This window comes from Miniopterus schreibersii, assembly GCF_964146895.1.
Source record: "Miniopterus schreibersii genome assembly, chromosome: 14".
Taxonomy (NCBI): domain Eukaryota; kingdom Metazoa; phylum Chordata; class Mammalia; order Chiroptera; family Miniopteridae; genus Miniopterus; species Miniopterus schreibersii.
The window spans coordinates 41,360,222-41,384,415 of NC_138114.1; the positions used below are offsets into that span (position 1 = coordinate 41,360,222).

At 37.3% G+C, this 24,194-nt stretch overlaps 1 protein-coding gene across 2 annotated transcripts; it reads right to left on the reverse strand.

Annotated features, from left to right (window-relative positions):
* Positions 1 to 770: 770 nt before the first annotated feature.
* On the reverse strand, positions 771 to 20,368 carry PCGF6 (polycomb group ring finger 6). Of its 2 annotated transcripts, XM_081158149.1 has the most exons (11): positions 19,915 to 20,368; positions 18,841 to 18,940; positions 18,654 to 18,750; positions 17,803 to 17,858; positions 17,643 to 17,702; positions 16,678 to 16,786; positions 12,682 to 12,709; positions 9,295 to 9,393; positions 6,383 to 6,469; positions 3,273 to 3,317; positions 867 to 2,068 (listed from the first exon to the last, which is right to left on the reverse strand). In XM_081158149.1, the coding sequence occupies exons 1-11, from the start codon at positions 20,272 to 20,274 to the stop codon at positions 2,012 to 2,014; spliced, it is 1,098 nt and encodes a 365-aa protein (XP_081014275.1). In that variant the 5' UTR covers positions 20,275 to 20,368; the 3' UTR covers positions 867 to 2,011. The 2 variants fall into 2 exon arrangements, with proteins under 2 accessions (XP_081014274.1, XP_081014275.1); XM_081158148.1 differs by lacking the exon at positions 3,273 to 3,317 and having other exon boundaries at positions 771 to 2,068; positions 19,915 to 20,357.
* Between the last annotated feature and the right edge of the window lie 3,826 nt (positions 20,369 to 24,194).

Sequence of the window (24,194 nt, forward strand, 5' to 3'; positions counted from 1 at the left end):
ACATTTAGTATGCTACTTAAAAATAAGTATTTTCCCCATTTATTGTAATTTGTATGTTCTGAGCCCTTGGAATGTCTTGCCTTTGTATGCCAGAGGCCTTGGGCCACACCAGAAAGTTTATGCTAACAATGTGATTATGGTGAATGCGCTTTCTTATACCTAGGGCCTCAGGACATGCTGTACCAGTTTGACCACTGGGTAAGTGCTGGGGTCACAATGGTTGAGTCAGTCACATGGGCACACAGTGACTCCCAGTAAAAACCCTGGACACTAAGGTCCAGGTGAACTTCCTTGATTGGCAACCTGTCACATACCACTGCTGGGAGAATTAAACACTGTCCCTGCATCTTCACTGGGAGAGGACAACTAGAAGCTTGCGCCTGGTTTCTCCTAGACGCTGTCCTATACACCTTTTCCATTTGCTGACTTTGACCTATATCCTCTCACTGTAATAGACTATAAATATAATAGTTTTTCTGGGTCCCATGAGTCCTTCTAGTGAACCACTGAATCTGAGGGTGGTCTTGGGGAATCTCTGACACACATATGTTAACATGGGGCAAGAATAAAAATATTAATTTGTGCAAAAAACATTTAAGGGGCAATGAATTCCATAGATGCTATTTTGCCCATTGTCAAATAACTACATCTAGTATAATTAGTTGAGGTAAAGATGTTTATAAATATCTGCTTGACAGAAAAGTTTAACTTTGATTTAATACGTCATCTCTTAAAAGAGCTTTGGTTATTTTTATTTATTTATTTTTGTTGACAAGTATTACAGATGTCCCCTAATCTCCCCATTTTTTAAAAAATCCACAATAAAAAAAAATCCACAATAAGCATAAACATTTCAAAATACGTTAAAATAAATTTTTATTTAAACATTTTTATTAAATGTTAGAAGAGATTTATCACAATTAACAAATCCTTTATAAAACAATTGCTAATCTTTACCCAATTGTAATGGTTTCTATGCAGAATTGGAAATTTTGTAGTGAAACAGGATCTATAAAATAGTTCTTTTAGAAAACTACCAAAAAGCTACTGTTAGGCAAAATAATGTTTAAAACTGAAATCTCTGTATGCAAGTGAGTGAGGTCTCAAACACCCGTATTCTTTATCCCAGTGACAAAGTAATGGAAAAATGAACATTAAACTGACTTACTGAGGAAACAATAAGTATTCTGTAAACTTCTCAAATATTTTATTACTTCCAGAAGCAGCATCATTACAAGGTTATCGATAATCATACTATGTACTCAAATAAAACGAATGTTAATCAAATGAACTTTCTAGGAATAAAAATACTGTTGCAAAGAGGCACCCCTTGTTGTAAGATATGTTAAGGAAGTCTTTATTACACTGAAGGCTTATGGTATGGGCCATAAACCATATAGGAGAGTCTCTTCATAGAGAATAGTAACATCCCTTTTAGAAGTGAATGACATCTCTTTAGTAGTGCTGCTGGTTAAAAAAAATAAAATAAAAAAATTTAAAGTTCAAAATACAATGGCAATACACAAAAGTGGCCGACAGTTCTGGTCTTTGTCTGAGGGGTACGGTCTGTATAGTTTAACAAAGACTGGTTTTGAACCTTCATTTTAAAAGCATACTTCTTTCCTGCCCAACTGATACCATTCCAGAGAGCAGAATCCAAACCACCAACTTAAAAGGGATATGGCTCAGTGAAGAAAAGAGTAACCGATTTACACCAAAGATTAGAAAGCAAAATCAATTATCAAAGTATTTGAAATGACAAGGAATTTAAAAATTCAATACTTTGAAATTTTTCCCCTGAGCTACATATGGATGCTTTTTATATATAGTTGCTAGTAAAACAGATGCATTCCATCATTCCAAGTTGTACTTATGAATATTATGATGATTGGTGCTGAAAACAGATGTTATGTCTTAGCAATTACGTTTCGTGAAAATCTTTGGTGAGACGCAATCCTGCAGAAGCCATCTTATTTTGTTTCCCTCCTCCCTCCTGATACTCTTAGGATCTTCAAGTAATTTTCAGAGGAGAAACCACAAGACCATAATGAAGGACCAGAAGACCATCCTGGAAAGAAAAGAAAAAAAGTATTTTGCAGTTATTTGAAAACTAGTTATATAAATAATCAAGTCAAAGATGGGTTTGTTTTCCATAACCCAACACTAATGTGAAATTCTTTAAGAGAATGAAGGGTCCAAGGTAAATAAACCTGCTTAGTCACTCACCTCGCCACCAAACACTCCCTGTCAATGTGCCTTTTAATAACTCTCAGAAGACAGTTCTGAAACTACCAGGTATCCAGTTATCCTGGGTTGTTTGTGGCTATATAGTTCTCCAAAAAGAACTAAAGAGATACACCTTTCCTTCTACAGAAACTACTTAACAGACCATTCAGGCATTGGGCTTCCCTAAAAAAAAGACTCAATTATTATAAGCAGCATGGATCTGTTTAGAAACGAAATACTTATTTCCACATAAATGCAGCTCACTATTATAAGTGAGAAAACTTTGGAATTCTTACCCATTAAATATATCATATATTTTACTTCCTCCTAAAATACCGTTCAGTACAATTTAACTTTTGATTTCCAGAGTCATCAACATGAACAGTAACTATACTGTGTGGTAATGTCAGGGGGTGTCCGATGTCCTCAGTCAGGGGGTGTTGGGCAACTTAACCCTATACTAAATGACTCCACATTCTGAGCTTCAGAGCCTTTTTATCTGTTTTTTTGGAAGGTCTATCTCCTATCTTGATACTAGGTCTTAATTCTTTGCGCTCTCACAGAGGCTGCATCCGGCAAGCAATCCACCTTTTTTAGGTACTATTTTCTAATCTATTATGAAACTAGCTTTTAAAATAAAAGACTCTTTGGGAAAGTATGCCACGAGCAATTGGCCTACTTTGAGGAACAAAGAGGAGGAGTGGCAGCATGCACGCCTTGCATTTCCAATCCTGCTCTAGCCATTACTCTTTTTCTTCTTTGCTAAGCTTTTCCATGGCTCTACTTCCTTATTTCTTATTCACTGCTCAACTCACGGCAATCTGGCTTCTGTTCCTGGCAACGCTAATGAAAACTCACCAGAATTCTAGAAAATGGTTCACAAATTCAAATGCCCACAAGTAACAAACGAACATGTGATTTAGGGATGTAAGTCAATAAGGAATGTTGAGACCAGCAGTAAACCAGAGAACACATGCCTAGTTAAAGGAATTTAAACTCAAATAATTTAAAACACAGAATAAGCCAAATAAAGCATAATTCCATACCATGTTTGGTCCATGGACCATCAGATCTGCTCTAGACCAATTAGCCTAATCAAAGTAAATGAATTTGTATTATAACACAAATAGAAGGATTCTATTAACATTTTTACATGAATACAAATTACATTTTAGATAATTATTTTTGCATATAGTTATATTTCAGAAAGGGAAACATTTGTAAAACATATCAATATATAGATATAAAACTGAAAGTATAGCTTACAAGCTGTTTCAAAACCACAAAACTTCAATACACTTATAAAACCACATTTTATTGGATAATTACTTACAATTCAAATTTATATATCTATTATATTTAAGTTCCATATAAGTGTATATGAATATATAAATATTATTTATATTTTATATTTTGATGTCTCCATTCATGGTCTTTTTAAACTATAAACTAGAGTGAGTCTTCTAAAACATAAGTCAGATTATGTCACTTTTATCCTTGGCTCAGATATCTCCAATCAATAGTTTCCTACCTAACTCAGTTAAAATCCAAAGTTCATGCTATGGCCAATAAAGTCCTATATGGTTTTATTCTGACTGCCCAGATCTCAGCTCCTTCCATTCTCTCTTGATAGGTTAAACAGGGTGACAATATGACCCAGCAATTCTAAGTGTACACCAAAGAGAGAAACATGTCCACAAACACTTGTAGATCACTGTTCACAGCAACACTATTCATATTAGCCCCCAAATGGAAACGACCCAAAGATCCATCAACTGATAAATAATTAAATAAAATATCAATATCTATATATGTGTGTTACATGCTGTTGAGTTGGCTCCAACTCCTGGCGACCCTATGAATGAGTTATGTCCACAAATGTCCTGTCCTTGACAGCCCTGCTCAGCTCTATAGTCTCATGCCTATGGCTTCTTTTATGGAGTCAATCCATCTCATATTTGGTCTTCCTCTTTTCCTTCTGCCTTCTATTTTCCCCAGCATTATTGTCTTTTCCAAAGAACCTTGCCTTCTCATGACGTGCCTGAAGTAAGATAGCTTCGGTTTTGTCATTTTTGCCTCCAGTGATGTTTCAGGCTTAATTTGCTCTTGGGCCCACCTGTTGTCTTTCTGACAGTCCAGGGTATCTGTAGAACTCTTCTTCAACACCATTTCAAATGAATCAATTTTTTTCCTATCAGCCTTCCTCACTGTCCAACTTTCACATCTACACGTGGTTAATTGGGAATACGAAAGTATAGGTGACCTTAGCCTTGGACTCTAAGTGACATATTTTTGCTTTAGTGATCTTTCCTAATTCTTCCATTGCTGCCCTTCTGAGTTTCAACCTTCTCTTAAATACTGAATTTCCATATAATGGAATATTATTCAGCAATGAGAAGGAACAAAGTACTGATACATGCTAAAACATGAAGCTTGAAAACACGCTAAGTAAAAGCAGCTAGTCACAAAAGACCACATATTGTATGATTCCATTTATATGAAATGTCCTGGATAGATAAATCCAGAGGTGAAAAGTAGAGTAGTGGTTGACAAAGGTTGGAGGATGCATACTATGGGTATGGAGTTTCTTGTTTGGGTGATAAAAATGTTCTAAAACTGATTGGGTGATAGCTTTGCAACTCTGTAAATATACTAAAAATGATTGAAGTGTATACTTCAAATGAGTGAGTCGAATGGCATATCTCAATAAATCTGTTACTAAAAAAAACAGAACTTTCTGAGTGTGGCAGGAGTGTTCCAAATCTCAAGAAAGGGTCTGAGTTAAAACAGGTATATGTCTTTGTCAAAACACATTTCATTGTATGCCATTAAAATATATGCAGGGGTGGGCAAAAGCAGGTTTATAAAAATTCTTCCAAAGTGTGCTCAAGTATAGCAAGTAGACGACAAGAATGTGTAAATAATGAAGGCCAGTAATTTGAGCACTTACGAGATTGCACCTAAGTGCACTGTGCCACTGTGACATACAAACAACTGTAAACCTACTTTCGGCCACCCCTGTGTGTATGCACATAAGAGTGTGTGTATTCATTCTGCTTTTTCCAAGCAATTGTAAAATCCATACTAAGAAGATAATTCTTAGAATATTCTGCATCTTTTTTTTTTTAAAGTATTTTTATTGATTTTTAGAGAGAAAGGAAGGGAGGAGAGAAACAAAGAATATCGATCAGCTGCCTCCTGCACGCCCCCTCCTGGAGACTGAGCCCTCAACCTGGGCATGTACCCTGACTGGAATCGAACTGGCAGCCTCCTGCATGCCCCTACTGGGAATCAAGCTCGAAACTGGGACTGGGAATCAAACCATGACCTCCTGGTTCATAGGTCGACGCTCAACTGCTGAGCCACACAGGCTGGGCCATACAGCTCTTAAAACAATTTATCACTCTAGGTGATTCATTAGAATATGTGGATTCCCTGTTAGGGCGCATGCCTGGGTGGCTGCTTGACCCCCAGTGGGGGGCATGTGGGAGGCAGCTGATCAATTACTATCTCATCATTGATGTTTCTGTCTCTCCCTCTCCCTTCCTCTCTCTGAAATCAATAAAAACATATTTAAAAAAATAAAATAAAATAAAATGGGGGATAATTGCTCATTGGTGTGGCTCAGTGGTTGAATGTCAACCCATGCACCAAGAGGTCCCTGGTTTGATGCCCAGGATGCAGGAGCGAATCCCAGCAGGGGACACACAGGAGGCGGCCAATCGATGTTGATGTTTCTCTCTCATAGATGTTTCTCTCTCTCTGCCTCTCCCTTCCTTCTTCTCTAAAATCAATTAAAAATATATATATTTAAAAAATAATAAAATAAAATGGGGGATAACTAAATAACTATGTTGTACACCTGAAAATAATGTATATATCACCTATATTTTAATAAAAAAATAAAATGAGGGATAAAAGAATACCTATGTCATAGAATTATGAGGAATAAAAGAGCTAATCCATATAAACCATTTAGAAAAGTACCTAACACATAGTTAGCATTCAATAAATATTAGCTTTATTACTTAAAGTCCAGGTAATTTTAAGAAAGTTGTAGAATAATTATTAAAATTTTATTGATAACATGGCACTTTTTTCTCTCATCAAATAACTTGCCTGTTAGACACTAAATATGATTAAGTCTAAGACTTACCTGCATTGCTGCATCACCTATTGCACGTCGAATTTCCCTCAGAGTTTGATACCGCTCCAACAAGTGATCGCCACAGATGATATCTACCTATAGGGAAACCAAGTATTAGATGCTTTACCACTTCAAAACCATATGAAAAAAATGAAGAGAAATCAACATAATTATTTCCAGAGGACATTTTGCTGTTTTATTTTAGACTGATTAAATTCTTATGAAAGATTTTAGAAACTTTTTACAAGAATAAATAAAGTAAAATGGAAAGAGCATTAGAGGACATCGCAGGACAAGAGCAGTTACAGCCAATATTCAAAATGATTTCTTTGAATCTCTGAGAACAAGTTAAATCACATTTGATATATTTAGCATAAAAAGGTACAGAAAGTATATTTTCAAAAAGTTCCAAGTGAAAATGATTAAAAGGGTATTAATGCTTAAAAAGGCAATCCTTATTTATTTGAATAATTCTCTTACAAGGTATATCTCATTTTCCAACAGTGGAAAGTCTAACAGTGACATAAAGTACATACTAAGGGAACTGTTTTATGGATGGAATAATCTTATCAAGGTCTTTTCAGCCCTTTAGTAATGTCAAAGCTCTAAGATAAATCTACTTCTATATACAATGCTCTAGAAAGAATGATATTGTTATACAGTTATACAGTATAAGGTATTACGGTTCCAGTATACTTACTTGCTTAGAAAAGCAAATTTTTAATCTATCTCTCTTTTACTGAGTGATTAATGTGACATATATTTTCTAAATCTCACTTCATAAAAACAAAATAAGGTCTGAAGATCAATGTACCAAAGAACACAACACAAGAGTAACAATAAAACAAAATACATTAAGATATCAATGAGCTCAAAACACCACTAAATCAACCAGGGTAATCCACAGGCACTTGGGTCTCTATGTGAAAAAAATTTACTCAGATAATTATTGATTTCTGATTCTGAATTAACTTAAATCTCTTTTAAGAACACATGAGCTGTACTTTTTATCTTTCAGCACTGTGTTCCTTTTTTATTTTGATCTGCCACCAATAACTTTAAAGGTAGTTCATCATTTAACAGTCCTCTGGTAATCATTCATTCCTGCTAGTAAATAACCATATATGAAGGTCGCATGTCTGTAAATAAAACACACATTTCCTACCTGGAATGAACTGGTTTAAAGAAGGTCAGCACAGCAGGCTCAAGTGACTGGGTTCACCAAGAATTTTACTTTTGATTAATGGTTAACTAGTTTGATGTTTTGCTCAAAATAGAAGTAACTCTTTTTACTTTCTCTTGTATTTAGAAGGTTTAATAATTTTAGACACAAATTAATAGGTCTGCACAGCTGATAATTCTTTGTTCCATTATTTTAATATTTTGGTGAAATAGTCATTTATCAATGTTATCAGCTATACAGTATCTGAATAGAAAAGAAATATTTACCTAAAGAACTAAGAGATGACAAAGAAAATTAAGGATTGAAACAAATTTTTTATAATTTTATTTCAAAATGCTGAAAGCCTTGAATTCTATGATATGAGGAAATAAATAAACCCACATTTTTACACTATATAACCAATTTAGAGCTCTGGCAACCAAATTTCTTAAAACACCAAATGTGAAACTTATAAATGGTAATTGTTCTCTGATCAATATCTAGCCAGAGTACATAATCTATATCCTAGAAAAAACCCTTTTGGGTGCTACGTTAGTTATTCTATAAAATCAGGTTCATATCCTATGAATTCTGCTTTTAGAAACAGTAGACTATTTTTGGACCACTCACGATTCTTTGTCTAGGAGACTCTAAACAGCTATCTATTTCTAACCAAAAGACTAAGAATAACCTCAAATATGTTAAGGCTACAAGGTGATGGATTAGTCATTTCACTTCTCAGATGCCATGAGATACAGCCAGCATTATGTCAAGCTCAGTAAAAGTCACATTTCATTGGATTTACTAGATATTTAATACATATTTAGTACCAGTAGATATTGGTACTAAAAATACCAGCAAAATTTCATCCAGCTTTAAAATAGCTATTTACTAAACAGCAAATAGATATTTTAAATAAAAATTATTCTATGAAATTTTACACACGATGAAGAAAAACAAAAATCCCTTTTAAATTTGACTAATGGAAAAGCAAAACTATATAAATGTGCATTTTCACTGGCCCACATTATTAGACCTTTGAGTATATTTACACTTTATGTTAAAAAATACATGAGGATTCCACCCTTCTCCGCCACCTCCACCTAGCCATGGCAGGGAGAGGAGACAGTGATGATAGCAGCAGCACTCTAGGCATGGTGAAAGCCTGGCACCAAGCCATCTGGCTTTTTTAAATTTTGCCTTCCTGGAAGACTCAAGATGAGTCTCTTCATTCTCTCTCTATTTGTTTACTTTGGTGTTTGTTTGTTATTAAATCTCAGAGAGAGGTGTATTTAGTGGAAACAAGCTGTACTACTCAGCAAAATCTTGTCAACTGGCAATGTTTACAAGTCTGTTAGCTGCATAAGCTCAATAAAAAGTTGGTCTGGGCATAAAACAAAAACAAAAACAACCACAACAAAAAATTGTGAGGATCAAAGTTTTCACCTTAGAAGAGAATATTATATAGTTAGAACAGCAGATACTTTTAATCCTTAAAGAACAAATAGAGTCTAATATATTAGATAGATATTTCACTTTTCTAGGTGTCTTACAGATGGTCATCAATGGCAGGAAGTAACAAGACAGTAAGTCAAACGTGATTGAAGTTGGGGTGGGAATCACTGTGTACCAATATCAGCTGGCATATACAATATCTATAATACCGTAAGACAAAAGCCATTGCATGAAATCCTAGAGACAATTCTTTCTAAAGGTAATCTCACAACTTTACCTTTCCTTTTACACATATGTACTCTACCTGACAAGCTGGATCAAGATCCATTTTTCTTCTGAGAAATTTTTCTACATGCCCAATAGTTGCTTCTCCTGAAACTCTGACAAACTTCTTTTCTAATGGCTATAAGAAATAAACAAACGAATAAATAAATATTTTCAGATTAAATATACATAAAATGTATAAACCCTAAAGCAAATTTTATAGCAAAGATGATTCAACAGATTTATGAAAAATCACTATAAAGTTTTAGTTTAGCCATCAAAGAAAAAAATTTCTCTGCTTAGCTTTCCCTCTCTGAAAAGTATGTTAACAATTTTTAAAATATATATATATTTTATTGATTTCAGAGAGAGGAAGGGTGAGGGAGAGAGAGATAGAAACATCAATGATGAGAGAGAGAGCCATTGATTGGCTGCCCCCTCCACCCCCCCTGCAGGGAATTGAGCCCACAATCTGGGCATGTGCCCTGATTGGGAATCGAACCTCAGTCTCCTGGATCCTAGGTGGGTGCTCAGCCGCTGAGCCCTGCCTGGCCGAGCTCAAAATTTTTTTTAATCCTCACCCTGAGGATATTTTTTCCACTGCTTTTCAGAGAGAGTGGAAGGGAGAGAGAGAGAGAAAGAGAGAGAGAAACACTGATTGGTTGCTCCTGCATGAGCCCCGACCAGGGCCGAGGATCAAGCCTGCAACCAAGGTACATGCTCTTTGGCCGGAATTGAACCTGGGACCCTTCAGTCCGTGGGCTGACACTCTAACCACTAAACCAAACCGGCCATGGCAATAATATTTTAATAGAAAGGCTTACTGGTTTATTTTACTACCTCATGAACAATAAAACTTAAAGAGTAAAAGTTATCGACACAAAGAGAATATCCAAAATTAAATGTCTAAAACTTGGTGTCTTCAACAAAAAAATTCTAAGAAAAAAAAAGGTGAAGCCCAGCCGGGCGTGGCTCAGCAGTTGAGCGTCCACCTAGGATCCAGGCGATCGGGGTTCGATTCCCAGTCAGGGCACATGCCCGGTTGCGGGCTCGATCAATGACCCTCTCATCATTGATGTCTCTATCTCTCTCTTTCCCTCTTCTTTCCTCTCTGTGAAATCAATAAAGATATATTAAAAAAAAAAAAGGTGGAGGAGGAACTGCTAGACTGAAAAATGTAAGGACTATAAGAGATGTATCAACCGATTACAATGTATGAGTTTTATTTGGATCCTGACTTAACAATTTTAATGAGAACAATTTTAATTAATTACAACAATATTAATGAGAAAATATAGGAAATTTAAATAGTATATGGATATTTGATTAAGGTTTTACTGTTAATTTTTAAAATTTTAGTGTTACTATTATGTTTGTAAAAAGTCCTTGTCTTTTAGAAATAAACTGAATTATTTGCTGAGTATAGTTTGGGATTTGCTTCAAGATATACAGGAAGAAGAGAAGTGGTGAAGGCAGAGATGAAATGAGATTGGCCACGAGTTTATAATTATTTGAGTGATGTGTACATGGGTGTTCATTTCACTATTCTGTCTACTTTTGTATGAGTTTGAAATTTTCTATAATAGAGGGTTTTCTTTTTTAAGTGGAAAATAAAAAGATTAACACCTAGACATATGTGGCTGGAATCTGACCCAATGGCCTGAGGTAACGGGTGGAGAGACCAGTGTTTTAAAGTAGAAACGTGCTTACCCAGCCACTCTTTCTGAGGAAGTTTTAAGGACACTATCTAATGCAAACAAAAATCTGAGGTAATCAGAAATAAAAGGGTATCTCTTAGGAAAACTTGAGCAGTGTTTTCTAGCACTAGGAGAGAGGGAGCCTAGAATGGCTACCAAGAGGATATAGGCAGGTGAGGCACATGTTTTTTCCATATAACAGTGCTCAGTTTTCTTATGTGTAGTTTGGTTTCTTAAGACCTTTCATGACAACAGATCGATCCCTTATTACCATAGTGTAGCAGATATTACAGATGTTAAATGCAGGTATTCCAGAGACAGGCTGCCTGTCTGGCTTTAAACTCTGGTTCTGTCATCTTCTAGCTTCAAGTCTTCAGGTAAGGTGGTGAACCTTTCTGTGTCTCTGTGTTCCCCTTTGTAAAATAGGGATAATGGCATCTACCTCACAGAATTATCATGAGGAAAGTGATACAATGTATGTAAATAACAATCCTAGCACATAGGAAGCACTTAAGAGTTCTTGCTCATGAAGAATCATTGTCATGTTTCTGTCATCTCCTTTAATCTAGAGTAGTTCTCACACTTTATTTTTATGTTTCATTGATACTGACATTTTGGTAACTTTTTCTGGTATGATACGTGGTCATTAAAAAGAGACATCTTCTAAGAATACTGAACTATTTACAGATGAAGTAGCAAAATGACGGGGATCTGCTTCGGAATAATACTAGAAGGAAGGTAAGTAGGTAGAGGTATAAGACAAATCAATTGGCCATTAGTTTATTGGTAAAGTTAAGTGATGGATATGTGAAGGTTCTATTTTGTCTACTTTTCAGTATGTTTAAAAATTGTCATAATTAAATGTTTAAAAACTTTCCTGGACTAAATTACTGCTTTGTGAAATGTTTTTAAATTGAACATACAGGGTTTATAATTTTCATGCTGCAGATCTACATGGTGAAAAGTTTAATAGCCAGAAATCATTTTAATCAAACATATTTATTTGAACTCAAAGATAAGGTATAGATCTGCCATTGTGAACCAGGAGATCATGGTTTGACCAGTCAAGGCACATGCCTGGGTTTCAGGCTCGATCCCCAGTAGAGGGTATGCAGGAGGCAGCTGATTAATGACTCTTTCTCATCATTGATGTTTCTATCTCTCTCTCCCTTCCTCTCTCTGAAATCAATAAAAAAAAATTTTTTTAAAAAAAAGGTAAGGTATAAACACAGCTTTTTAAGTAGTAGAGAATACTGAGGTATAATATAAAAATCTATAATTAGAACTTCATTATAAATACCGAATTACAAGAAAAACAATAAGCTTGCCAAGTAACAAGTTGGGGCAGGTTAATTTGGCTAAAAATGTTACATGCAAATAAAATTTTAAGCTCATATTTAACTCTAAATGCCAACTATGCAAAAAATGCTTTGAAACATTTTTTATCACCAAATTAACATAGCATTTAGCTGTAGGCTTTTAAAAGTTACTCACTTATTCTTCCTTAAACTACTGTTCTGAATTAATAACAAATCCTTACTTTATAACTATTTTCTCACAAACTTATTGTAAAAGAACATTATTGAATGTACTTTATATTTCAACAACTTTTATTTATAAAACACTCTTTATTGTAATTGAAGACAATCTCCATACAATTGCTAATCTGATTCTTAAATTTGTGTTACAGGGTCCTTTTGTAAAGTAAGTGAAAAATAAAAGTAAAATACCTTAAAATGTCCTGTGCCTTCATTAGCACTGAAAAATGAAAGCAAAATCAATCAATATTTCAAACTATACGTTTAATCACATAACAGAAAAATAACATGAATATAAACATTTGAGGAACATCACTTTAATTTTAAAACATGGTCATCTAATCCTTTAGGAAATAAACATATATAGTTAATATAATTGTCATTTCTGCCACCTAGTGGTAGAGAAAAGGCAGTAGTATTTTATACTATGTATACTTCCAGGAGTTAAAAGGATATTCTTTTTTTCTTTCATTTTGTTTTGTTTTGTTGCCCTTTATTGAAAAAAATCATTCCATGATCTGTGTGTTCCTTTTCTGGTAAATTTGTTGGAACATGAAATAGTGTTTTGGTGTAGGAGTTTCCAATTTCAGAAGTATAAAAGTTGTAAGGTCTAGGAGTATCAAAATCGTCTTATTATATGTTCTTGCACTGGATCTGGCTGGTAATAAAGCTTTGCATGGTGCATCGAAAGCTTTGGAGAAGTCATGTTTATTTATTAGAATCTTAACTTTTCAGGATATTCTTAATATTTAGATTTCCCCACATGTAGCATTCCAATATTTTCCAGCTTAAAGTAAAACTTCATTTTGCTTTTTATATCATAATTAATGTCTTTTTCTCTATACTAACCTTTACAAAATAGGTCCTTCTTTCATTCTTTCTTTGGAAATAAAAAACCAAGTTTATTTATTCATTTCTTGCATCTGAAGTACTCCTCCTCAATAACATCCTTGGCCTGAGACTCTGCCATAGTCCTTAACCACCACACAACTTCAATCTACACTTTATGGGGTTTAATAGTGTAGATATGTTAGGACTCCTATATGTTGATTCTTACAACAATCCTGTGAGTTGCTATTTTAACCCCGAATTTAGAAATATGGAAACTGATAATCAGAAAAGTTAAGCTACATCCCCATGGATTACATACCTTGAGTTAGACTCCTCAAAGCCTATGCTCTTTCTATATATTCTATACTGGCTGTCTGAGGTTATTTCTTTTTAGAATCTTCTACTTTAAACATAGAAACTGAAGAACATAAGGGAGAGGTACAAGACTATCTAAGGTCACAAAACATGCATACCCAATTTAGAGGCGGAAGCTAGTTTCTGGTTCCAGTGGTTGAAAAGTCACTGTCCACAGGCTGAACCTACCTCAGCTTTTTTTCTTTTCTAATTCCAGCAGGGTCACCAGCTGGACGGAATCTGCCCTTGTACTTACATCAGGTTAAAACTCATCTGCCACTTCTCCCCAGCCCTGAAAGAGCTTCCTATGGGTTACCCTCAGTAGCCTGACTTTTGTGGAAACACAAAAGTTTTTCCATGTAGTGAAAACGTGGGATTGAATTCTGGGGACTGGGGACCTCAAAAGGACTCTTTGCCAATGGAAGCTCTCTTTCAAAAGGACTCCCTGCCACACTGAAAGCTTTCTTTCCCTTAATCATTTGAAAACAGATAAAGGACTATAATAAAAGGCAGACAGACTACCCATCATAATCATCAAGTTCAATTCTCTTGTTTTACAGGCAGGGAAGCTGGTGCTCTGAGAAGTTAAAAGTTCCATGAGGGCAAGGGTCATGGCTGACTTATTCAAACTATATTCCACTATATTCTACTATAGCAGAGTGCTACGCTGGTAACTGGCAGGACCTTAATACACATCTTGTGAATAAACAAAAAGCAATTCGTGCCCTGGGCTATGCGGTTCAGTGGCTGGGTGTTATCTTGTGCACCAAAAGGTCACTAGTTCAATTCCTGGTCAGGGCACATGCCTGGGCTGGGGGCTCGATCCCCAGTAAGGAGTGTGCAGGAGGCAGCCGATCGATGTTTCTCTCCCTCTCCCTTTTCCTCTCTTTAAAATCAATAAAAACATATTAAAAAATTATTTGAAAAAGCAACTTGTCTAAGTTTACAAAGCCAGATAATGCACTAGAACTTAAATCTAGATTTCCTTATTCAGAGTGTGGGCTCCTTTTTCTATAGTAGGGATGTATTAATAATGTAACAATTATAGCAAGCGGTCAAGTTTCCCTCATTAGGAAAACCTACCATTCTTAATTATTGAATTCTGCTCTGAGCACAGAAAGATAATGGTGGTACACCTGTCACATATTTGCTATCTTTGCATTACTGCCACTTTTTAAAAGTGTATCCCTGCTACTTTTTAAAGAAGGTATAAAAATACTGATTGTCAGTACCTATTGTGCATTACTGGAAAAGGTTACATTTCTCCAAATAATTTTTTAGAAACAGAAATTCTTTTTGATTTTCAAATTTTAATTAGACTTATTAAAAGTCAAGTTACAACGCCAAAAAATGCAAATACAATGAAAAGTAAAACCTGTCCTGGCCAAGTAGTACAGTTGGTTAGAATGTTGTCCTGAAAAGCCAAGGTTGTGGGCTCAATCCCCAGGCAGGGTACATACAAGAATCAACCAACGAATGCATAAATAAGTGAAACAACAAATCAATGTTCTTCTCTCTATCTCCCTCCCTCCCTCTCTAAAAATCAATAAATAAAAATTTTAAAAAAGAAAAGGAAAAAGCAAAACTTTTTCCTATCATAGACTCAGACTCTGGTGCCCTTTTCTAGAAGCAACTGCCACTAACATTTTCTTATTGTCCTTTTAGGACTGTTCTGTGCATGTAAAAAACATGTATAAACACATATTTCCCACCACCCTTTGTATAAAAACATAAATGGGCACATGCAGCATATTCTCTCCTGCATCTTGCTTTTTTCACTTAAGACGTTTAGCAAGATGTCCCATATTAGCATGTATGTTACTATATTAGTGCATGTTCATGTGCTATACATCATTATTTAACCAGCTCCCTTATGGACATTTAGGTTGAAACACATTCTTTAATAAATGAAATTTCTGGTTTGAAGCTTGGTATTACATGGTTCCTTCTCATTCCTTCAAAGAGATCTTTGTTTTTTCATATCAACCACTACTATGTGGACTTTGTGGAGGCATAAGAAAGGTTTCTTGCCTCTTAGGGGTCCTTGATTTCAGTTGAGAAAGCAGGATAAATACATAAATACAACATAGCATAAGCTACTAAATAAGTGATAGAGGCAACAAGAGTTATAAGGAAGTGACTGAGAAGTAAAATCATCATCAGTAACATAAAATGGAAAATCTAGATTTTCCAAGAAAGGCATTTTAGTATATTCTACAAACCATGTAAGTACTTTAAAAACTACAGTTTGCTTTGAGCCTACTCTGAGATCACAATAGTCTGTTTAACAATGAATGGTATCAAACACAGTATGATACCAACTTATATGAATTAGAAAGATGTCCAACTACTTTGGACATCAATTTGGTAAAACCAAGTAAAGTTGAAGACAAACATAATTATAGTAAGACTCAGAAAATCTACATAGTCTTGGAGAACTATCTCACACATATGCAAGGAGATATGTACAAAAATATTTAAAGCAACATTGTTTATAATCACAAAAAAACATGGAAATAACTTAAAAATTAAACGGTGCAAGAAAAGATAAACTGTGGTATATTTAAGGGAATACATATTTCAACATGGATAAATCCCACAATGCTAAGTGAAAAAAGCAAGTTGGAAACACAGTATGATAACCATTTCAAGTTTTTAAATGGGCAAAACCAATTCTACTTATTGCTTAGGAATAGATACAGGGGAATTACAACCATTACTTTCAGGAGTCTGGTTATTAAACTCTAAAGGAAAGAAGAGTGAACAGGAAGAGGTAGCCAAGAGGCTTCTGCCATATTATCATGGTTTATTTCTTAAGTCAGATGGTGGAGGTACAAATGGTTATTAGACCTTTTTCTAAGTCTTAACTATTTCATAAATAATTTTTAAAAGGAAATCAGAAAAATTTGATTTTACTTGAGTTCAGGATGGTTTTTATAACAGTTGGGACTTTAAACATTCTTTATTTTAAGGTTAAGAGGTAGAGAGCTTTGGGGTACTCACCCAATAAATTCTAGTAATAAAGACATATCAAGTTCAGGTGGAATCCGAAACACTGATTCTAAGGCTTTCTTAGATCTTCCTTTGCTTGAAGGGACTGGCTGTGGAACAGCTATTTGATAGCCAAACAAAAAAGCTGAGTTAGAATAAAAATTTCATAAATTGAGATATTTGAAAAATAACTGCACAGATATTATAATTATGTTTACTACTTAAAAGATCATAAAGCACTCCATCTCCTTTCCCTTAATAACATCAGCTAATCTGTCACCGCCAGTGAAATTAGAAGCAAGCCTGGGACCAATCCACAATGGAAGGCAGACATGTGTGGCTGGTTTATCAGGGCCACAGACAGAGCTCATCAGAACAGCAGCAACAGTTGTAAATAACCTTCAACAAGCACTATGTGCCAGGGGGCTCAGGGCTCATGCTCAGCACTTTACATGCATCATTTCGTTTAATCCTTGTTATAATCCCACGGTATATGTACTACTGCTATTTTTTTTTTTTTAACTGTAAAGAAAGAGATTAGAGTTTAGTGAGATGAGGCAATTTGCCTAAAGTCACCCATATAGTAAGTGGGAGAACCAAGATTTAAAACCAAATCTAACTTCCATAATGTGACATTACCATCACCATAAAAATGAATGTTTGAGCTGTTACTATGTTCCAGGCACTGTTTTAAGTGCTTTGTACTGAAGAAACTGAGACATTGAAGTAATGGGTTAAAGTCATACAGCTAAAGTGGTAGAGCTAGGATCAAACTCAGACAATCCAGCTCCAGAGCCTGTACTCTTTAATTCTTATAACCAATTAAATTGGATTACACTACATAATTACTTTTAAAATCTTTCTCTCTTTGATCATAAAATAATCAGCTATCACCAAAAAGAACCTCAAAGGGAGTAAATTTTATTGTTAATGTTCTTTAAATCTATAAATACATTATAGTATACACCCAAACTTACCAGGTTTAGGTACTTCTAGACCTCTTTCTTTATAGAAATCATGCATTTGCTTTTTTTCTCCTAAAAAATGATAAAACACACACTAAATTACACTTAAAATGTAACTAGCAGAGTCAGCAGAGATTCTGGGATTCACAACTATGTAATAAAAAAAACTTACTTTCCTCTAGATTGATCACTAATTTGTACACTATGTCCTGTAACTGTCGGTCCAACCTAGTAAAAGGAAAGGATGGAGAATACCTCAGAATTCAGAATAATGCATATTGGCACAGAGTGAATGATGCTCTTTGTAAATACTATTTTCTCTTGGGAGTGGATATCTCCTTTCTCAGGTGAGTTACTTTTAGGTGGCACTCATGGCTCTCATCTATGAGAACCTCAAGTAACTATATGTAATCATAATGCTAAGTAATTAGAGATTCTTCAATGGTTTGCTAAATCATTCCATGTGTGATGTTTTTATTCCCTTGATAAGAATGTGAGCTTAAGGGCAGATACTGTATTTTGAACTTCTGTGTATCATCAGCAAAGCACTCATCTATGGAGGTAATAAAAAGGTAATAGTATTTGCTGAACAAATTAAAGCAATCCATGTTCAGTATTTTTCTTTCCTTAGAAAACTGATCATGAACTGAAAATCTGATTAATAAGCCACAATGACCTATGACAAGACTATTCTGAAGAGGCCAGTTTTTTCAGGTATCACTTTTAGAAAGCAGAATTCTAAATATACTAAAAATGACAAGCCTAAACTGGCCTCATTAACTTGAGTGATGGAATTAAAATCTCCAGGACAAAAGACCTGTGCCTTTTTAAAATTAAGTCCCCAAGAGATATCACAGTGCCTGGTACACAGTAAGTACTCTATATGTAGTTCTTCAAAGAATAGGTAGAGTTCTCTTTCTTCTAATTTTGAGATAGGTCAAGAATATATATTCCTAAAACACAACTGCAAGCTTTCAGAAAAGTATACTTAAAATATAAATTGTACTTATATATTCCTCTTACCTTATGTTATAAAGAGGTTGTGTCTGATGTACTACTATGTTGCATTTTGGACATCTGTTGCTATAGTAAAAATGTCTTACAATGCAGCTTTTACAAACTGTTGAAAAAGAAAATGTTTAAATTAGGATGCTTTCGAGACATTTCAAAATTTGAATACATTATTCAGAAATGTGGACTATATGCTTACATGTATGAAGACATTCTGTAATGGTAGTTGCATCTATTAAGTAACCTTTGCAAATGGAACACAAGATGTATGGGGTCAGCTCAGAGAGATTAATCAGGCGCTGCAAATGCAATGGAAACAGTTTTAAAATACAAGTCCTTGCCTTCTCAATTTTTACTTTATTGATTGATTTGAGAGAAGAAGGAGGGGAGGGGTTTAGGGGAGGGGGGACGGACAGACATCGATTTGTTGTTCCCCTTATTTATACATTCATTGGTTGATTCTTGTATGCTCCCTGACCAGAAATCTAACAGGGAACCTTGGCATATCAGGATGACACTCTGACCAACTAAGCTACCAGGCCAGGGCCTACCTTCTTAAATTTTAAAGCCATAATCCCAAGATTTCATTATAACCAATAAGTAACTTACTTTGCAGCATGAAAACATGTTACAGTACCTCCAACCCTTCAAAGGGATGGAAGTTACAATAACACGCTATAAACCAGTGTTTTGAATACATTCCACTCTTTCGGACATACTGTACATTGCCAGGTGAGGAACACCTTACCTTACGACTTGCTTTAAAAACGGACCAACTTTCCAGACATTGGGACTTAAAGTTTAACACAGTGATTCTGACTGGCGATGTGTATTATTACCTAACTTGATGAAGTATGTGCTACCACATTAAAAACAAACAAAAAATCTTCCCAATAAGAGACTCGGTGCGGAAGGGCTTAGCATCCTCTCAACACCAGGGCTGTAAGCTCCCGGGTGGCAGGAGCACGGGCCCCTCGGCCCCTCCCGCCCGGCGCGGAGCAGCTTCAATAACTATTTACGGAAGGAGCTAAGTCGGACCCGCGGAGCCTAAGCTACCTGCAGGGTCCTCACAAATGACTCGGCAGGGAGTCGGGGCGGGACGGAAAGCGGTCCGCGCCACGCGCCAGGCAGGCGAGGCGGGGCGGGGTGGCGGTCGGCGCCAGTGCCCGGGGCTGCGGCGGGAGCGGGGGCGAGCGGGACGCAGCGGGACGGAGCGGCCGGCCGCGGCCGGAGGCCGCTCGCGCGCGGCGTGGCCCGCGGGGGTTAGAAATACCTCCTCCTCATCCTCCGATTCCGGCCGGCACCCCTCCAGCCTCAGCGAGAAGTGGCTCATCTCCTCCTCCTCTTCCTCCTCCTCCTCCTCCAGCTCCTCATCCTCCTCCAGCTCCTCGTCCTCGTCCTCGAAGCGGCCCCTCAAGCGGCCCAGGCTGCGCTCGGGCTCCAGCTCAGGGGGCCGGGAGCCCGAGCAGCCGGGAGCCCCCGCCTCGGGCAGAGGCGGCGGATCCTCCTCACCCGCTGCGGGCGCCGGGGTGAGGGCGGGAGGGGAGATGGGCGGTGGGGGCCGCGCGGCTGCGGCTCCCTCGGCCTTGGCAGCGGCCGCGCTACCCCTCGTCAGCACCGGGACCCTCTCCATGCCGGGGGTCGGACGGCAGGCGAGGAGCGAGCAGGCTGCTGGATAGCGCGGGAGTTCCTGCGGCCGCCTCGGCGGCCATGCGCAGGCGCGGGGAGCCGCGGGGCCCGCTGGGAAGTGTGGTTCGCGGGCCCTCACCTCCGCCGGGCGCGCGGAACTGCCCAGGTGCGCGGGGCGGGGCTTGCAGGCCGCCTCCTGAGGTCCGGAGACGTCACCCGCTTTTCTCCTGAGAGGCTGGCGCTCGCGGCCTGTTAAAGACGACGGAGTTGGTGCCATTTCAGGCTGCAGTGTTCTGTCTGCGCGACTGGTGCACGGAGCACCGAAACAGGTGCTCGAATGATGTTCCATTACGAATAATAATGATTTCACTTTAGGATACCAAGGACGCGTTTCTTCCTCCAAGATTCTTTTTACATTGTTTTGGTTTTTTTTAATCCTCGCCGAGGATATATTTTCCATTGTTTTTAGAGAGAGTGGAAGGGAGAGAGGAAGGTGTGTGGGGGAGAGAAAGATGGAAACATCCAGGTGAGCGAGATCAGCCGGTTGCCTCCAGCACGAGCCCCCCTCTTCCCCCCAACTCTCCCCCCTCGGTAGGGCTCAGGGATCAACCTGCGACCCAGGTTCATGCCCTTGACCGGGAATCGAAGCCTGAGTCCCTTTGGCGCCCAGCCCAGGCTTTCACCGCTGAACCACACCAGCCAGGGCAAAGATTATTTCCATTAGGAAGTATGAAGGTTCGATTTTGAAATATGTTGTTTATTTATTTGAAGGAATTTAAATGTCGTATTGCCACAGGATGGAAATTCAATCGCTGTTGGAAGACCATCATGATTCCCGTCACATGGAGTCAATTATATTTAATTCAACAAACATTTATTAAGGGTCTACTGTAGCAGGAATTGAGAACTACCCCCTCCCACCCCCAACCCCCCAACTTTATTAGGAGAGAGATTTGGAGTTAGTGTACTTGCTCCTTGCTGACTACGTGCTGTGCCGGCTAAGGTCATGATGCTTGCAAGCCACATGCAGGAAGGAGCCAAATTCTCCTTAATGAAATAATGCTGAGGGGAAAATCACATCTGAGAGAGAACGTGTTGTCATTGAGTAAAATGAATGCTAATGTGGGAGTGGTGTACATACACTTTAGGGAACTGGTGAGGAAATCAAGTCACTATGCTCCTTTGGGGAAAACGGAACCAGATTTGGTACACACCCATTGCCCCTGGACTGGACCTCACCTCTCCTGCAGTCCCCAAAGTCTGGTCAAGTCTGAGACACTAAAGTTTGTAAGATCCAAGAAGGAATACTGAGAAGGTACCTGGTATTACATAGTCATGTTCTTCAGTGGACATCCCTTCAAATGCAACACCAGATAGATGGCTATTTCCATAATTCTAGCAGTGAAATTGGTGGGTCAGAAGGTATAAACATTTATATTTTGGTCACATGTTGAAATGAATAAGTTATTTTATTTTAAGCCATGGTATACAATCAAAGATAAGAATGCAGTGAAAATAGGCCCTTTGATTGCTGGTGAACATTTAATTGGTACAACTTTAAAGAAAGCAATTTATTTTATTTTAAGAAAGCAATTTATTAACATAGACCAAGATACCATATGAATTTTTTTTATTGACTCCAGAGAGGGAGGAACGGGGGGGAGGGAGAGAAACATTGATGTGAGAGAGATACATCAACTGGTTGTCTCCTATGGGTGCCCCAACTGGGTATCAAACTCGCAACCTAGGTATGTGCCCTGACTGGAATAGAACCTGTGACCTTCTGGTGCACAGGATGACGCTCCAACCAACTGAGCCACACTGGCTAGGGCCAGAGCAAGAGACTTTAAAATGTTCACACCTTTTCCCTTATAGCAGTTTCACTCTGGGAATCTCTATCCCAAGGAAATAAACAAATAAGCAATATTTAGCACGGTTAATAAGAGCCAAAATTTCAGTATAACTTAAACATTCTTCTGTAAGACAATGATTAAGTAGGTCATGAAAAAAATTATGACCAGCTCCCTGTTGGACTATTACACAGTTATTACAAATGATGGTTATAAAGACTGTAATGATACAAATGAAATATATATATTTACAATTGTGTAAATGATTATGGTAGACTATTGAGATTAATGCGTTTTTTCTTGCCACCTTTTCTGTACTGTGGTTTATTTTTATAGAAAAAATTTGTTTAAAGATTGGCAAATAAATGGAAACATATTTATTTCCTTTATTGAATTAAAGGGGAAAAAGTTAGAAATAAGCTTCTTCATGGAAATAGACATATTGATGCTAAACTTCATATTGAAAGATAAACATGCAAGAAGAGCCAAGAAAACACTAGAAAAGAAAATCTACAGGGATGGACAAGCTCTACAAACATTAAACATACTATAGAGCCTTTTAAATGAAAACATGTTGTGTATTGCTGTATGAATGAACAGAAAAACCAGAAAGAGTAGAAAATCCAGAAACAGATATAACTACGTGTAGAACTTCAGTATATGATAAAAGATGCATTCAAATGACTGATAGACTTTTTCATAAAGGTGCTTAGGAAAGTTGGTTATTTTGTGAACAGAGTTAAAATGTCAGGTCTGGTTGCCTTTTCCTTCCTGTCTTCAAGGGAACCGGGAACCATGACTGACCCTTGGTCAACCCCTGGGAATATAGCCCTCAGGATATTTTTTGTATGTCAGTGATTGATGATTTTGCTGTGTACACCTGGAGTAATGAACCATGCTGTCCCAGCTTGTCAAATTTGTTTGCACAAACATCAAGACTAATGATTTGCATGCACCTGATTTCATTGTTGGGGAAATAGGTTTAGGTTGCCATGGCTGGCTGTGTAGCATAATATGCCTCCCATATGACCAGCACCCTACCCCCCTCCAAAGACTCAGATCCTAAAAATCAAGCAAGATTCTTTGGGCAGAGACATATCACATATATCCCTGTAGTTTGATGCTAGAGAAATTGTGTCCTGTGTAGATAAGATGCAGAGCCTCTGTTTGGCCTCTCTGAACTCTGCCAATGTACATCTTTTTCCTGGGCTATAAAAAACCTTAGCCTTGAGTACAACCTGCAGTTGAGTCTTGTGAATACTTTTAGTGAACAGCCAAACTTGAGGAGATTGTGATACTCCTGAGACACTTTAGAAAAAAATAAAGTTAGATTGATGTCTCAGACCACTGTCAACAAAAGAACATCCAGCCTAAGAAAAAGTCTTATGAGAGTCTGAGAGAAACTGATGACAATTTCTGGGAATCAAAATCTCAATGTATTGAGAAAATACTCCAGATAATGGCAGTTTTTCAGTTATTTTATACGTTAGAATCAAAGGAGGAGATGTGAGGAGGGTTATATGAAATTCACTGGTGGTAGATTAGGGAGGTGGGAGAAAACAAAGCTGGGAAATTTCTGAGATTGGATAAAAAGTAAAACAGAGACACATACTTTTTTTTACATTGGTGGGTACAGGATAGTTAATAATTAACATTTACAGCACATGGAGATGGTATAGGGGCAACGAGATAACAATGAGGTCTCCTGCTTTGGTGCCAGCAGTTTTGCCTGCGAGGGGTCTGAAAAAGATTACTCTGACATTTCAAAAGGTATTTTATCTTAGATGCACAGAGACAATAGACAATTTCAAAGTTAAAGATTGACCTTTGTCAAGGAATATACAGGCCTATGACGTGACTACCCACCATGACCTGCTTTTAGTTAGGAATTTTAATATTTGGCCCACTTTGGTCTCTGGGTTTGTAAGGCATGCCAAGGGGGCCTCCCCTAAGCTTGTCAGATTCAGTATGTGATCCCTTTTTTGTCCATACTGTATATAAGATTAAAGAGCTAATTGTAAACTGTACAGGCTCTAGAGACAAACGTGAGTGAATTCTTCTTTATCTTGGGTGA